At 39.3% G+C, this 15,238-nt stretch overlaps 1 protein-coding gene across 7 annotated transcripts in view; it reads right to left on the bottom strand.

Moving 5' to 3' along the window:
- Positions 1–15,238, bottom strand: part of GK (glycerol kinase) — a 76,237-nt gene that overhangs the window by 42,122 nt on the left and 18,877 nt on the right. For 4 of the 7 annotated variants that reach the window (XM_041740603.1, XM_041740604.1, XM_041740606.1 and 1 more), the window contains 2 exons: positions 12,209–12,286; positions 3,212–3,295 (listed from right to left, as the gene is read on the bottom strand). In XM_041740603.1, coding sequence (XP_041596537.1) covers positions 3,212–3,295; positions 12,209–12,286 — 162 coding nt within the window. The remainder of the gene's footprint in view (positions 1–3,211; positions 3,296–12,208; positions 12,287–15,238) is intronic. The other 3 variants (XM_041740605.1, XM_041740608.1, XM_041740609.1) reach the window with 1 other exon arrangement.

The following is a 15,238-nucleotide window of genomic DNA, read 5'->3' as shown; positions in this document are numbered from 1 at the left end:
TGTTTTGGATAAGAATTTTCTAAGAATACATGAGTAAAGACAAAGTCTAAATGCTCGGCAGGCTAGTTGCCGGGGCAGGATACATAGCTCAGGATCACCATACTGGGTATAAAGCAGGTATTTTAGAAAACTTGGGAGCAATTTGTGACAAAGCAGAGAACCTGGTACTATTTATTGAAGGAAAAAGTTAAGATTCAGTTTCTTATATATGAAATCCTTATGTACATTAAACTCTTCCATTGCAAAAGTAGGCTAAAAGCCAGAATTGTTAAAAGAATTGTTTAAAGGTCAGCATTCTTGCTCCACACTAGATTGTAAAAAAGCTGTTTTAAGAGATTATTTATACTAAGTAACTATCGTCCACTTTCAGATCCTTTAGTAGGAAATATTTCTGTTCTGCTTCATGACAGAAGGCCTGAGAAAGAAAAGGTATCACATAAAGCAACTGTGAAAGGTAACCAATAGGTCAGCTAACTTTTCTTTGTCAGATTTAAGTTTTGTACTTAATTTCCATCACTTTTAATCTGTTAGTAGTCACTAACAGATTATTTTTGGCACGGACTGTGCTCAGATGCCTCCTGAAAAGCCTCAGGCCCATAGTTTATTTACAGGGCACCAGGGAAGATAAAACAGGCTTGCCCACTGCACACGTGAATGCTGGCCACTTAATTGCATAGTTTGGTTCACCCTTAACTAGACTATTCCTGTCTTTTCATTTAAAAACCAGTTCTTTTCTGTAGTGAGTTTTAATCAGTTCTTTCTAATTACCTCAACTGTCATTTCCCCCAAGGGCTGCCTGAGCTTGATTTTGACAGTGGCTACTTCAGGACAATAGACTGGTTTCCACAGGTGTGAAAAGCAGTGAGAAAAGGCTCCTCACAACTGAGGAAAGAGAAGACAGAGAGGAACACCAGGGGAATGCATGGCCTATACAGCACACCTGCATTTGCCGCCCACCACATATTCCTCTTGCTCCTGGGAAGTATCTCAAATTCTCTTCAGGAAATTGTCTCTCCCTCATCCTCAGCCATGTGGTTTGCTGGAGATTTGACCCTACCCGTAGCTCCAGCCTCATGTCCCGATCCCGGTGACTGATTCAGTAGAGAGTGGAGTCTAAATCAGCCCAATGGAGGTTTGTGCTCAGTCTGACAGGGCCCCTCTCCTCAGCTCTACTAGGCAGTGTGTGGCTGGGACTGCTGTCCCCATAAAGAGAGGAGCTGAACTGGCCATATTTGGAGCCATCCCAGAAAAAGATTTGTGGGGAATCCAGGTCATATGTCTGAGTCTAGAATTAGCACCTGAACTAAGCTACTATTGCATTGCTGGTTCCAGGAACTAAAGAATTACTTTAAAAAAATGGTTTTACTTTATTTAGTGAGGGTTGAGTTTTCTATTACTTGCATTGTGATTGATATAAGCTCATTAGCAGCAGCAGCATGGAGTGGGCAAGCACCCCCATGCTCAGGGAACCGAGGCAGTCCACTTTGCACACAGGGGCGGGATTGCATGTCTGTGGCAAAAGCAGACCTTCCTCATTAGGCAAGCAACCCCAGCAGGTACTAGCAGGACTAATTGGGAAAAGGAGAGGAATTCCAGAGAGAAGGTTTGAGTCTATGACAGGTAGAATCAACAAACACATCTCAATTCTCAGTGTTTCGAGCTACACCGGGCTGGGGGGTTTAAAATCAATCAAGTGTGATTCAACTACTTACTTTTAAAAAAACGAAATAGGATGGATTAGAATGATAAGAGAGTTCACTGAACTCAGTAAGGCTAAGAATGGACTTGTGAAACTTTTGTTTTAGTTATGTGAGTTTGATGAATCATCTTTCTTATTAAGAGACATGAACAAAGGACCTGAAAGTCATTGTTCTAGGCTGTTTAATGGTTCAAAGCCTCCTAGATCAGGGCTTTTCTGTATTTTAATGTAAAGAGTTACTAGGGAGCTTAAAGATGGACCCCATTCCCTGATATTCTAGAAAAGTAGGTCCAGGGAGGGAGCCCAGAAATATGTCTTTTAAATGTGCCAGCCAGAGGCACCTGGGTGGCTCAGTGGTTGAGCATCTGCCTTTGGCTCAGGTCATGATCCCTGGGTCCTGGAATCAAGTCCTGCATCGGGATCCCCACAGGAAGTCTGCTTGTCTCTCTGCCTCTTTCTGTGCCTCTCATGAATAAATAAATAAAATCTTAAAAAAAAAAATAGGTGCCCACCCTTTAAGAAACATTGCTAGACTCCACAGCAGTGGTCCTTACCCAGAAAGCATACCAGAATCCCCTGGAAAAATTTGAAATCACACATTCCAAGCCCTTTGCAGGATTCTAGTTGCAGGTCTAGGCAAGGAAGGCCCGAGTCTATTTTTGTTAGGGGCATCCCAAGTTATTCAGTGTTATACTAGAACTTGAGAAGCTCTTTTCTAGGGCATGATATTTAGGATATAGAATTTGTTCCAGTTATTTCTTTAAAAACAAAATGACAAGCTGATGACCAGGTGGTTCCCTGGAGTTCCAGTGGCTCTGCGACTCTATTGCTCCTGGACAAGGACCACTTACATAACTGGACACTTTACTCTTCACTTGAGAGCTTGGAAGTCTCCACAGTGGAATCCACAGAATCAATCCCTCACCAAAAAGAGTCAAAACACTGGGCATGAAATCAGGAGACCAAAGTTCTAGGTCTTCTGATTTTGCCACCAGCAAGTTATGTGACTTAAGCAAGTTATTTCACCTCTCGTGGCTTAGATTTCCTGAATATAAAATAAGGCAGTGAGACTAGATGGTGTCCGTAGTCCCTCTCCCACCATTATTCCACCATCACAGAAGGCTGGCAGATTCACTTTGTTTTTATAGCCCCAGAGTTTAAGGCAATTAGAATACATGGAAGAATTAGTACAACTGCCAAGGAGAAAAATGTCAGTGGTTGATACACTACCAAACAATTCACAAATGCTCAAAAATTAATTGAATTAAGAACAAAAAAATTAGAAAACTCATTAAAGAAGCTAAGATGGCAGAATTAGATTTGCAGACGAAGAGACCAAAAGCCAAAGAGAAGACCCCAAGCTGGAGGACTGTGCCCCCGGTGGAGGAGATTTCTGAGAACAATCAAAAGAAGTGCCAGATGAGATCCAGCAGCGGTGGTCAATTTCCCCCATCACGTGTCAGGGTCTGAGTCAGAAGGCCGGGAGTGAGCAGGGGCCGGAGCGCCAGATACCTGAGGAAGTGCCAGCAGCTGGAACTGCAGAGCCAGAGGGGACGGCGGCAACTGGATCTGAAGGACCAGGAGAAACTGGAGCAGCTGGAGCATTAGGAGAAATAATGGCAATTCATGCTAGAGGTGGCCAGATTCAAGGTCTGTGTTGTCTCGCTGACCACTTAGGAAATGGCAGATCACTGGGGCGAGTTAATCAGAACGAACATTTTCTATGCATTTGAGCATAGAAAAAGAAAGGAAAAGCCAAGGAGTAGAAAGGAAACGAAGGCAGTCGGGTCAGATTCTCCAGTTCGGGGGACTTCACCCATGAGGACAAAGACCAGGTAATATGTGCTTGTACTTCAGGATGAGTCTTCCCTACCTAGCAACGTATCTGTACCCTCCTTAGAAAAGTGGCTCCGCCGGTTACTGACTGCTCACCTGACCAGCGACCAGTGAATCTGAATCGAAAGGTCATGGACTGTTCCTTAGAAAGGAATGCTAAGGAGTGTGCCATAATCTCTATTGGGGTGATTTATAGGGAGATGTGAAAAGGCTGCTTTGGGAAGGCCAGGCCCCAAGAAAGCACTTCCGTGGTAGGGTTAGCAGGAGGTGAAGCCCACCACCACAAACAGGAAAAACGTGGCTAGAGGGAACAGGAACTTCTAAGTTCTAAAGTAATTTGGAAAAAAAAAACAACAAAAAAAGAAGGAAAATAGATGCTAGGGAGTCCAGAACACCATACAGCCTGCTTTTTATAAGGCATGTCCCTTATTCAGACCCAGTAAATCTGATTTAAATGGTTCAAACCATGAAATGAGAAAGTTTTTTTTTTTTAAACCCAGTTGGATGACAAGATAAACTTTCATTTGTATTAAATAAAGTCGCAACCAAAATATAGCTCTGTTTAGATTTTGTCTGGTCTGAAAAACCAAAGTTTTAAGAGTGAAGAGATATGCAGTTACCTCAATGCCCACAGACCAGGGTCAGTTTGGAGATGCAGTGACAGCACAGAGGAAGAAATGACTTTCAGAATACTTAAATTTGCATCATTTTTGGTTAGTCATAAAAATAGAAGGGAAAAGTACCTAAGAAAAAAATTGAAAATTAACTAGAAATCATCTGAGTTTTTCAATGGATTAGAAGCAAAGGCAAATAATACATCTCTGAGAGGGCTGACTGTGTGGAGCTACCAGCCTGATGGGAAGTGACCCGAAGGTGAGGCCCCAGGTTACAGAGCTCGCCCTAAGCAAGGACTGCTGACGGTTACACAAAGTACTATCAGCTCGCTTCCCCCACGAGAGAGGATAATAGTAAACCAGATTTAATTGCTATGTGTTATCGCTTGCCAAAAGTTAAGCTATTAATTAAGCTGGGCAAGAGGTCACTTGCCAAGGAGAAGAGACTATAATCGATGACTGTCCCTCACCTGATGGCATTTTCAGAAATCACCTGGGGCCAAAAAAAAAATGGAGCATTAGGGAGGGGGGTGATTTAAAACATATATGTGCCACACCTTGGGGCTGAAAAGTATTTCAGCTCTTGGGTGAATGAATAAATGCTGGAATGCTGATGACTGACACAGGTGTCTGTGACCCAGGTAAGCTTTGCATTTCTCCGAAGAACACCTGTCATGTATAAATCAATCATTCCATCTGGATTCCTGAATTTTAAAAAGACTATCAGCCAGTTCAGAACAGTGGCCATGGCTAACACTTACTGAAGCCTTCTAATTTGCTAGGAACTCTAAGTACTCTACACATATTAACTCACTTCTTTTTACCTCATGCCTAGGAGGTTCACACTTTCAATTTCTCCAATTTAACTGTAGAGAGAACAGGCACAGAATGGTAGTAAGTGGAAAAGCCAGGATTTAAACCCACAGTCTGAATCCAGCATGAAACCCCTACGACACAGATAAGCCAGAATGAATTCAAAGTCTTAAACAGAATATAAAGAAATATTAAAGATCAGAAACTTCAAAGTTGAAATCAGATTGTTTCTCTTTAAATTGGCCAGAGTTGAAGAATTTATCAATTGCAAAATACACAGAAATTTTCTTTTTTACCCTGGATTGAAGGAAATGTAAGGCATTCAAAGAATTTTGTAATAAAGGACTCGAAATAAGGAGAAATTAAGTATATCTTGATCAAGCTGAATATTTCAGATTTTTACAAAAGTAAAAAAAATTTGCTCCCTTCCAAAGCACAGCAATAAAAACAAAACCACACTTTTGTTGTTTCAAGACAAGTGTGCTTCCAAATTTTAGGTAGCTTGCCATTTATGGTTTTTTTTCATGCTGATACTCTGAAACATAATCCAGTCCCAGAAAAGGTTAAAAAAAGTTGAGCTCAAGGTTCCTTCAGATCTTGACAGATGATTACACGGGTTTAATCATTGGCCCGGGGTTAACCAGTATGTAAAAACTAAAAAAGGCAAAAAGGATGATCAATGTCTACAACTGCAATACTGCATGAAGAGCTATATAGGAACATTATTTTTTTTAATATTTTATTTTTTTTTTATTTATTTGAGAGAGGGAGAGAGTAGGAGGAAGAGCAGAGAGGGATAAAGACAAGCAGACTCTATATCAAGTGCAGAGCCAGCATAGGGCTTGATCTCATGACCTGAGCAGAAATCAAGTCAGACGCTCAATCAACTGAACCACTCAGGGGCCCCTATTTTTATTTTTTATTTTTGAAGATTTTATTTGAAGTAATCTCTACACCTAACATGAGGCTCCCATGAACAAGAGTCACGTGTTCCACTGACTGAGCCAGTCAGGAGCCCCACAGGATACTTTAAATCCAACATCTTAGAAATAAATGTTTGCAATACCATTTAAATAAAGAAAAATTGAGGACAAATTATTCTTGTTAGTGGTTTTCTTTCATATACTAAGGGTCTCAAATCAGTGACTCTTGCCTCTCTGGATATTAGTCTTTAATATGCATATTTTTATATTACATCATGAATTATGCTCTACAGAAAGCTACTGGAGCAAGGTCATATTGCACTTAGGCTTGCCATGCACACTCATCAAGTGTAAGTAACAGAGTGACAAAAACTGTCCAAGAAGGACAGAAAAACAGTTGGGCCATCCTCGTTAGGCCAGAATGTTTCACTGGCAGCATCAGTGAAATTGCACATGAAGATATTAAACATCACTGATCCAAGCCTTTTCCTACCACTTCAGTGGTTTTGGGCTTGGCTGTGCAGTTGTAGTTGTGCTCAGTTTCGTCTGTGGTGTATTTGTAAACCCCAACCTTTCTTTCACTAATTCTTAGGAGACTGCAAGGTCTCTAGACCACTAATAAGAACTGGTTTTGGGAGGAAAAGGCTTAGAAAAATAGTAGGGATTGGGGTGCAGGGAAGTCCTTGGAAAATAATACTGATGAAGGGAATGCTAAGAGGGAGAGAAAAAGCCTCGCAAGGATGAGTGAAGACAGCCAAAGGATCCAGGGCCACAAAGCTCCTGCAGTCCACCCGGGCCATCAGAATCAACGGCTGCATCAGGGCACAGTGATGGCAGAGCAGTGATGCAAAGTGACACTGCTCTATTTTAGGTACCACACCAATGTTTACCTCGCCCACCACACAATTAGCACACAAATTCTAAAACTGTATGGAACTAGCCATCGGTGCCTCAATGGACAGATTTGAATGTTTTTTTTTTTCTGTGCTTATAACTGTTATAAAAGACGTCAGTAAACACACACACTTTTATTGGAAGCAAGAAAAAATAGGCTTTCTTAGTCTTTAACTTCTTCATCAAGTGTATTTCAGATCCACAAATAGGACCCTGAAGACTTCCTACCTCTGTCCTGGTACTGGGGATGAGTGAGCTGATTGCTTATCACAGATGCCTTGGGCCATAAACAAGAAGACCACATAAAAAAAGCAATTTTTAAAGAGAAGTGTAGACTGCTTCTCTCATTGGCCTGTCTATAGCAAACACTGCTCATCAGTTACATAATTGAGTAAAGAGGGAGATGAAGAGGAGGACAGGACTAGAGTGACAGAGGGACAAAGAGAGAGGAGAGAGAATAAAACCTACAGACTGTGATATAAACAAAGACGAAGCTCAAAGACAAAGATATGTGAAAATCTGATTCTGTTTCCACCAACCCCACCTTGTGTTAAGAGAAAGCTGCCGAAGATTTAATATTATGTTGATGTTCTCAACTGAGACTTGCATGGAGGTATGACACCTTAGCATTTTCCCGGGTGACATAAAATTGGAGGTGGAATCTATCCTTGGCATGACCGAGTGGCTTCCCTTCTCAGGCAATTACTCCTCCTCTCTCCTCCTTTTCTATCTGCCTTCCTCCTTTTTACTTCCAGATTCCCCTCCTTGGCCTTCTGAGTCACAAAGGCAAGCACGGGGCCTGCCTGGTTTGTCACTAGATGCCTAGGGCTCATTACAGAACCTGTACCCAGAAGGGTTCTTTGACTCTTGTTGAATAATTTACATTCATTCCTATAGTGAAGTCATCTATAATAAACTGCGACTGTCCGGTGCCGACTTTAAGTCTCCATCTTACATTTGAACAATCTCTTTATAAAAGAGCCACAAACTTAATTGCCCATAAATGAGCTTTGATTACAAGTCCAATACTCACCTCGTTCAAAGAAGCAAGCCATTCTTCTCCCAGGCTGGCACTCCTTAAATATTTCCTTCTGTTCTCTCAGGCTAAAAATCTGCAGCTCTGTCTCCCCTGCCCCCCCCATCCCCCGCCTTATCTTTATGCCCTATCTGATTTATAAACATACAGGTGATATCTTTCCTCTGAAAGGTCTCTCCAGCTTGCCTTCTCTCCAATGTCTTGGCACTAATCCCATCCACTGATTAGCAGTCTCAACCCCTTTGCCAGAATTTATGGTGGAGAAACGAATCTTTTCCTTTTTCATATACTTATTTACATATTTGGATTTAAATGCTTTCTATATGTCCTTCCTTCCTGTTTCACATTTCTTATTCTTTCCTTGCCTTTTTTTAAAAAAAATCATTCAGTATTTCCCCTTGATAAGCTTGTTAATTACACATTATTTTACTCTCATTGTTTCCCCGAAATTATTGCAACACGCATCCTTGACGATATAAGGACCAGAAAACAGTTTAGACTCGTCTGCCCCAAATTCCTTTCATGTACAACTGCTGCCGTGCATTTTAATACTTAATGTATTTTGAACATCATAAGATGTTATTGTTTCATGCCATCAAAATTCATTTAGACTGACCCTTTCTAGAGCTTTCCATTCCTTATAACATTGCCAAACTCCTGGGTGAGACCATTTCCCTTCTACATGAAAAAACAGTGCTTAGTTTTTCTTTCAGTGGGGGTTTGCTTGCAATGATTTCTATCTGTTTTTTTGTTTGTCTTTGCCTTTATATTTCACCTTAATTATGTAAGAATATTTTCACAGGTATAGAATCCTAGGTGGAAGTTATAGTCATAAAGCATTTTAGAGATTTCATTCTATTGTATTCTGACTTACTTTGTTTCCATTGAGAAATCAATTGAAAGTCAGTGTGGCACTCCTGAAGGTCATATCCTCTGGCTACGTAAACATTTTTCTTTTTATCTTCAGGTCTCTTCGTATGTTTATATATGGCTTTCTGTATTTATCTTGCCTGGGAATCATAGTGCTTCTTGAATCTGTGATAGCTTTCATCAGTTTTGAAAAAACCTTATCATTTCTCTTTCCTCTTCTCCTGGGACTCCAGTGACAAACATATTAGACCTCCTCACCTTACTCCATCTTTCTCCTAGATTCGTCTCTGTTTTCTAAACCTTTATCTCTCTGTGCTCTAATCTGGATATTTACTTCTGGTCTCTCTCCCAGTTTACTGATTCATCTCCAGCTGTGTCTAATCTTTTGCAAAACTCATCAACTGAATTTTTAACACAGCTCCAGAATTTCTATTTTTAAATTCCCAACTCTTGGCTAAGGTGATTAATTTTGTCAAGCAATTCCTTGAACATGTATTACTTTAAAGACTGAGAACTCTAATATCGGGATTTCCTATGGTTTGGCTTTTAAGGTTATTTGTTTCTGTTGGTTTTTAGTCATGTTTTGTATGCTTGATTCTTTTTTTTTTAGTAGAAAACTAGAAAGCATATATGAAAAACTCTAGAGATAATCTTCCTCCAAAAAGGGTTCATTTTTGTTTCTGAAAGGAAGTTAGGCTAAGAGCATTAGCAATCTTAGATCATCATAATCTGCTCAGTGCTTTAAATTACTTGAATCTGGGCTTTACTTCCTGTGACAGAGTATTTCCAGTTTACCTCACTTTTTGGGTTGGCCCATCACAATCACAATCAAAAGTCTAGGATTTTGCCCCTATTCATCTCTACCCATGGCAGCCTGACTGCCTTTTGCCTCCCTATTTCCATGAACCTATGAAAATGCTGCTTAGCCTCACATACTCCTTTTAGAATCTACCAGTATTTCTAGGGAATAAGCAGCACTGAAGGCCAGGTTTATCTCTCTAGGCTTTCCTTCTCTCCTGGATCTTGGTCCTATAATTCCTCACTGCCTTGGTAGCCTTCAAGTCCCTCAGACAGAGTTTTCTTTTGTTTTGTCTAACTTCTTGAACTGTTCTCAGTAGAAAGGTACATTTGAACCAACCCATTCCTCCATAAGGGAAGGTACATTCTCCTTTATTACTCATTTTGTCCCATGTTACCCAGCACATGGCTTTCAGTGCCTTCTATATCCTCCCCAACCCCTTTTTATCCAAAATAGGCTTTGGGGTTAGAGGTTTATGTTCAAACTGTGGCTTTACCTCTATTTACAGCTATACGGCCTTGGACAAGGTATGTAGCTGCCCCTTCCACCCCCCCCTAATTCGTTTGTAAGAAAAGGCAAGTAAAACCTGCTTCAGGGTCATTGAGATTAAATAATAGGGATGAAGTGTTTAGCAAAATCCTTAGTACACAGTAATGTTAGCACTTACTGAGCATTATTATCACTGCTAGTTTTATTAAAACTAATAAAGAAGCCATCCTACCCACGAATCTGATCAGTCTCTTCACTCTTTGGTGAAATATTGTATAGACATTTTCACCTTCATCGCTTGTTCACACTAGCCTTCAATATTCCCTTTTCCTAATATAATCCAACACATTCTACAAGCCCTAAAATGAAGTTCAAGCTCCTGCAGAAGTATACCCAAAATTCAAAATCCATACTAACGTGTACTTCCTCTAATTCCTATTCATTTTATCAGCATAGCTTATCAACTATTCCCTAATTTTGTGTTAGCCTCTTATAAAACTGCCCAATAACTCATAGTCTCTATAACACATGTAGTATAGCACCAAACATAAGAGGTTCTCAAGACATGTGCATGGTTCAGTATTGAAAAAAAATTCCTTGGGCAGCCCCGGTGGCACAGCAGTTTAGCGTCGCCTGCAGCCCAGGGTGTGATCCTGGAGACCCGGGATCGAGTCCCATGTCAGCCTCTCTGTATGGTGCCTGCTTCTCCCTCTGCCTATGTCTCTGCCTCTCTCTCTCTCTCTCTTTGAATAAATAAATAAAATCTTTAAAAAAAAAGAAAAAAATTCCTCATATCCCATAGGTGCAGTAGAAATTAATACTGAAAAGCACATAGGATGGGGCACAGAGGGACAAAGGTAGAAGAAAAGGAAATGACTACATAAGCAAATCAGAAAACAAAGTTATTTCTGGTGAAATATTTACTTAAATCTTTTACTATAACTTCCACTAAGCTAGTTGCATTATTTTAAAATGACAACTCAAAGTCCAAAGTTGCATTTTTACAATTCAAAGTTTAGAGTTTAACAGGAACTTTCTGGTTCTTTTGAGAAGGTCCATCCTTTTCCCCCACGGGAAAAAAAAGCAAAACCTATCTAGTTCAAGATGTTGGCTAATAGTGATCCATGAAAGAATACCCCCTAGGTATCAGTCATTAAAACTGTAATATCCTGCTTTGCTTATATTCAAAATGATTTGCTCATGAGAATGAGAACAAAATAAAGATTTAAAATGTGTACTTTTGTGTAACAGGACCTATAGTTACAATTGACATTTTCTGAGTCTTTAATTTTTTTAAACAAAGTACCGAAGATATACTAAATTGTCTCTAATAACACAATTACAGCAAATATCTAATTTTTTACAAAGATTATTTCCAAAGGTTTTATGCTACTCTTACCAGGCACCGTTTTAGTGTATTTTCTGCTCAAAGATCACTTTCTTCCAATCAATATTAAAGTAACTATAAAGTAAAAATAGCTCACTCTAAAAATCATACCATCTCTGACAATTTCTACCTCCATTCCACACCTCACAATCTGGTATTTTATTGACAAAAAATTGTGTTTTGTTATTTGTGAACAGAATGATGTGTTTTAGTGACTGTATATTTACAACAGAAGTTTCCTTTTAGCAAATGACAGTGTCATTTAGTACCTACTGTCATGTGCGAAGAGAATACTACAATACGCTCATGGTCATTTACATTTAAGTAAGATGTAATAGCTAATGTTGGTGTATTTGAGATTTTGAGTTTTGGAACCCCAGTTGAAATAGCCAAATGTGTAGCGGAAGGAGCTAAAATTTTGAGATTTTATTTTCAGAACCTCAGGTGAGTCCATTCAAATTACCAGATGGGAAAACAAGTACACAAGTACTTTATAGAGAGAGGTATGTGAACATGTGTAATTTCGATTTTTAAGGGGAGGAGGCGGGATCTCTTTTAGGTTTCATGAGCAACAGGGACCATGAAACAGTTCGGGCAACACTGAACCATTTGTATGATACAAATAATCAAGAAAAGGAGGAAACAAGGGGAAAAGTTAATTCAAGATGTGAATAAAATACCAGAAGATGGTAAATACCTAAAAACTGATTTCTTAGAGGACTATACGTGCCCATCCCATCTGAGTCTAGGAAACATGACCACATGCTTTCTCAGCCAGACCTTTCAGCGTGACAGTGTCTGCAAGTGGAGAAAGGCCTCTCATTTGACATCCATGAATAACAGCTTACCCACAGCATTGTAGAGTGGCTCTCCAGTTAACTTGTCCCAGACTACAGTGGTTTCCCTCTGGTTACTGACACCAATAGCTTGAAAGAGAAAATTAAACAGAAGGGAGTACAAATTAAACAAGTAGAAAACTACTTCAGGAGAATAGTTCTCATGTTTTCTTTTTAATAGGCATAACTAAACATAACAGTTTGAAAAAACATTTGGCACTTTTGTCGTGGGTACTGAATATATTGTCTGTGAGTGGCTCCAGGAAAAGTAAACACCCACTGTCAAGAGCTTCTTTTTATTTCTACAGACTGCTTCCTGCCTCACTACCAGCACAAAATGAACCCAGATCAATATCCAAATGAAAGGCTCCCAGGTTACCTTATAAAAAAGGGAATGCACTAAGTCCAAATTTACAGTGCCCAATTTATTATTCTAAGGAGACCAACAATCATCTCATCCATTTATTTACTAATTGCTATAAGCGATTTCTCTCTCTGTGCATGCATGCACCTGCATTTTAAGAAAACAGATAAAATCCTTCAGGCTGGGCAACCTCCTATGGTGGTTCTTTGGGAATTGTTTTGTTCTCATATTTGAGTATGTTGTAAGACATATGAATTTGAATCAGGCATAAATACAACATGTGATGGCATTTACATTATACTGACCTTCATAGGACTCAAATGCCATAGTTACAGTTACTATAAGTAAAACACTAATCCATACCATTTTACTCAATTCAGCTTGATTCAGCTAACTCACAGGTTCTCAGACTTGGCTGTACATTAGAATCAACTGGAGAGCTTTAAAAAAAAAACATCAATGCCCAGGCCATGACCCAAACATTCCAATTTAACAGACGGAGTAGGATCTGAGCATTACTATTTTTCCTTAAAGTTCCCCGAGTGATTTTACTGTGCAGCCTGGGTTGAACGCACTGGCCTGAAGGATTGAACTCTTTCAGAATGTAAGGTGAAGACCGACTTTAAAGGCTACATAATCAATAATAGACAGGTCTTCCGGTTAAATTTCCCCCAAAACGACTCCTCATGTGACTATTCAGACAGCACTTCTAGTGACAAAATATTCAGTACCTCTCGAGGCAGACCAATCTTTATTCATAACTTTGTTTTTTTAAAAAATCCTCTTCCTGTAGCTTTCACCTACAGATCTTAGCTACAGTCTTTGGAGATACATGCAATAAGATTAATACTTTTATATGTGAGTTTTTCATGAACTTGAGGCAGTTGTATGGTCTCTCAGGTCTTCTTTTCCCCTATATAAGCTAAATAGTCCAATTTCCTTCTACTGCTCCCACCATATGGTATGGTTTATTTTTATTTTAAGTAATCCCTATGCCCAGCATGGGGCTCAAGCTCACAACCCTAAGATCAGATGTTCTACTGACTGAGCCAGCCAGGTCCCCTTCCACGTGGTATGACTGAAAGTCCCTTGACCACCTCCCCTAGGAACACACAACTTTCTGTCCAGATTGTTCAAATTGTATACCTAGAATAAAACATAACTGGAATGTTCTGAATAGTACAGAGCTGAGGGGGAACCAATAGTTCCCTTGTTCTAAATAATCTTTGTTTTAAAGCTCAAAACAACAGTTTATTTTTAAAACCATACACTAAAATCTAAACTAAAAAGTAATTACTTAGACTTTACTGTAAGTGGATTTTATATGTAATAGAGAGCAATGAAAACTGGCCTGTGGAAAATGAGCTACATACTTTTTTATTAAGGTACATAGTTGACACAAAACATTAGTTTCAAGTATACAACATAATGACTGGATACACTGCAGAGATCACAGTAAATCTAGTATCCTCTTGTCACCATACAAAGTTACATAATATGCAATACAATATTGTTGACTATAGTCATCATGCTGCACATCATATCCCCATGACTTACTTATTTTATGACTGAAATTTGTACCTCAACTCCCTTCTCCCATTTTGGGCCCTCCCCCCAGCAACCACCAATCTGATCTCTGCACCTACGAGTTTTGTTTTGTTCATGCTGTTTTTAAAATTCCACATAAAAGTAAAGTCCTACAGCATTTGTCTTCCTGTCTGACTTATTTCACTTAGCATACCCTTAAGGTCCATCCATGTTGTCACAAATGACAAGATTTCATTTTATGACTGAATAATATTCCATTGTATATTCATCCATCAAAGGACACTTTGGTTGTTTACATATCTTGGCTATTGTGAGTCACTGCAATGAACATAGGGGTGTATTTATCTTTTTGAATTAGTGTTCTCATTTTCTTTGCGTAAATACCCAGAAGTAAAATTGCTGGATCATATGGCAGTTCTGTTTTTAGTTTTTGGAGAAACCTCCATACTGTTTTCCACAGTGGCTGCACCAGTTTGCATTCCCACTAACAGTGCATGAGGGTTCCCTTTCCTCCACAACCTCACCAACAGTTGTCACGGTTTTGAGAATAGCTATTCTGATAGGTGTGGTGTGATTATTTCATTGGGATTTTGATTTGCATTTGCCTGAAAATGAGCGATGATGAGCATCTTTTCAGGTGCCTATTGGCCATGTGTATGACTTCTCTGGAAAAAAGACATTTGGGTCCTGTGATCAGTTTTTAATCAGACTATCTGTTTGCTATTGAGTTGTATGGATTCTTTGTAGCTTTGGTATTAACCCCTTATCAGATAAATGATTTGCAAATATATTTTCCCATTTAGTAGGTTGCTTATTTTGTTGATGGTTTCCATTGCTGTGCAGTAAGCTTTTTAGCTCAATTTAGTTTAGTTTTTGATTACTGATTCAAACTCCTTGCTAATGTTTGGCCTATTCTGATTTTCTATAACTTCGTGATTCAGTCTGGGAAGAGTGTAGGTTTCTAGGAATGTATCAATTTCTTCTAGGTTGTCCAATTTATTTACCTAGAATTTTTCATAGCATTCTCTTATGATGCTTTGTATTTCTTTGGTATCAGTTGTAACTTCCTCCCTTTCATTTATTTATTTGAGCCCTTTCTTTTGTTTTTAGGGAGTCCGGCTAACAGTTCA

The sequence above is a fragment of the Vulpes lagopus genome, chromosome X (assembly GCF_018345385.1).
Source record: "Vulpes lagopus strain Blue_001 chromosome X, ASM1834538v1, whole genome shotgun sequence".
NCBI classification, from domain to species: Eukaryota; Metazoa; Chordata; class Mammalia; order Carnivora; family Canidae; genus Vulpes; species Vulpes lagopus.
The sequence above is the reverse complement of the archived record's forward strand: the minus strand, read 5'-3'. Positions and strand labels throughout refer to the sequence as shown.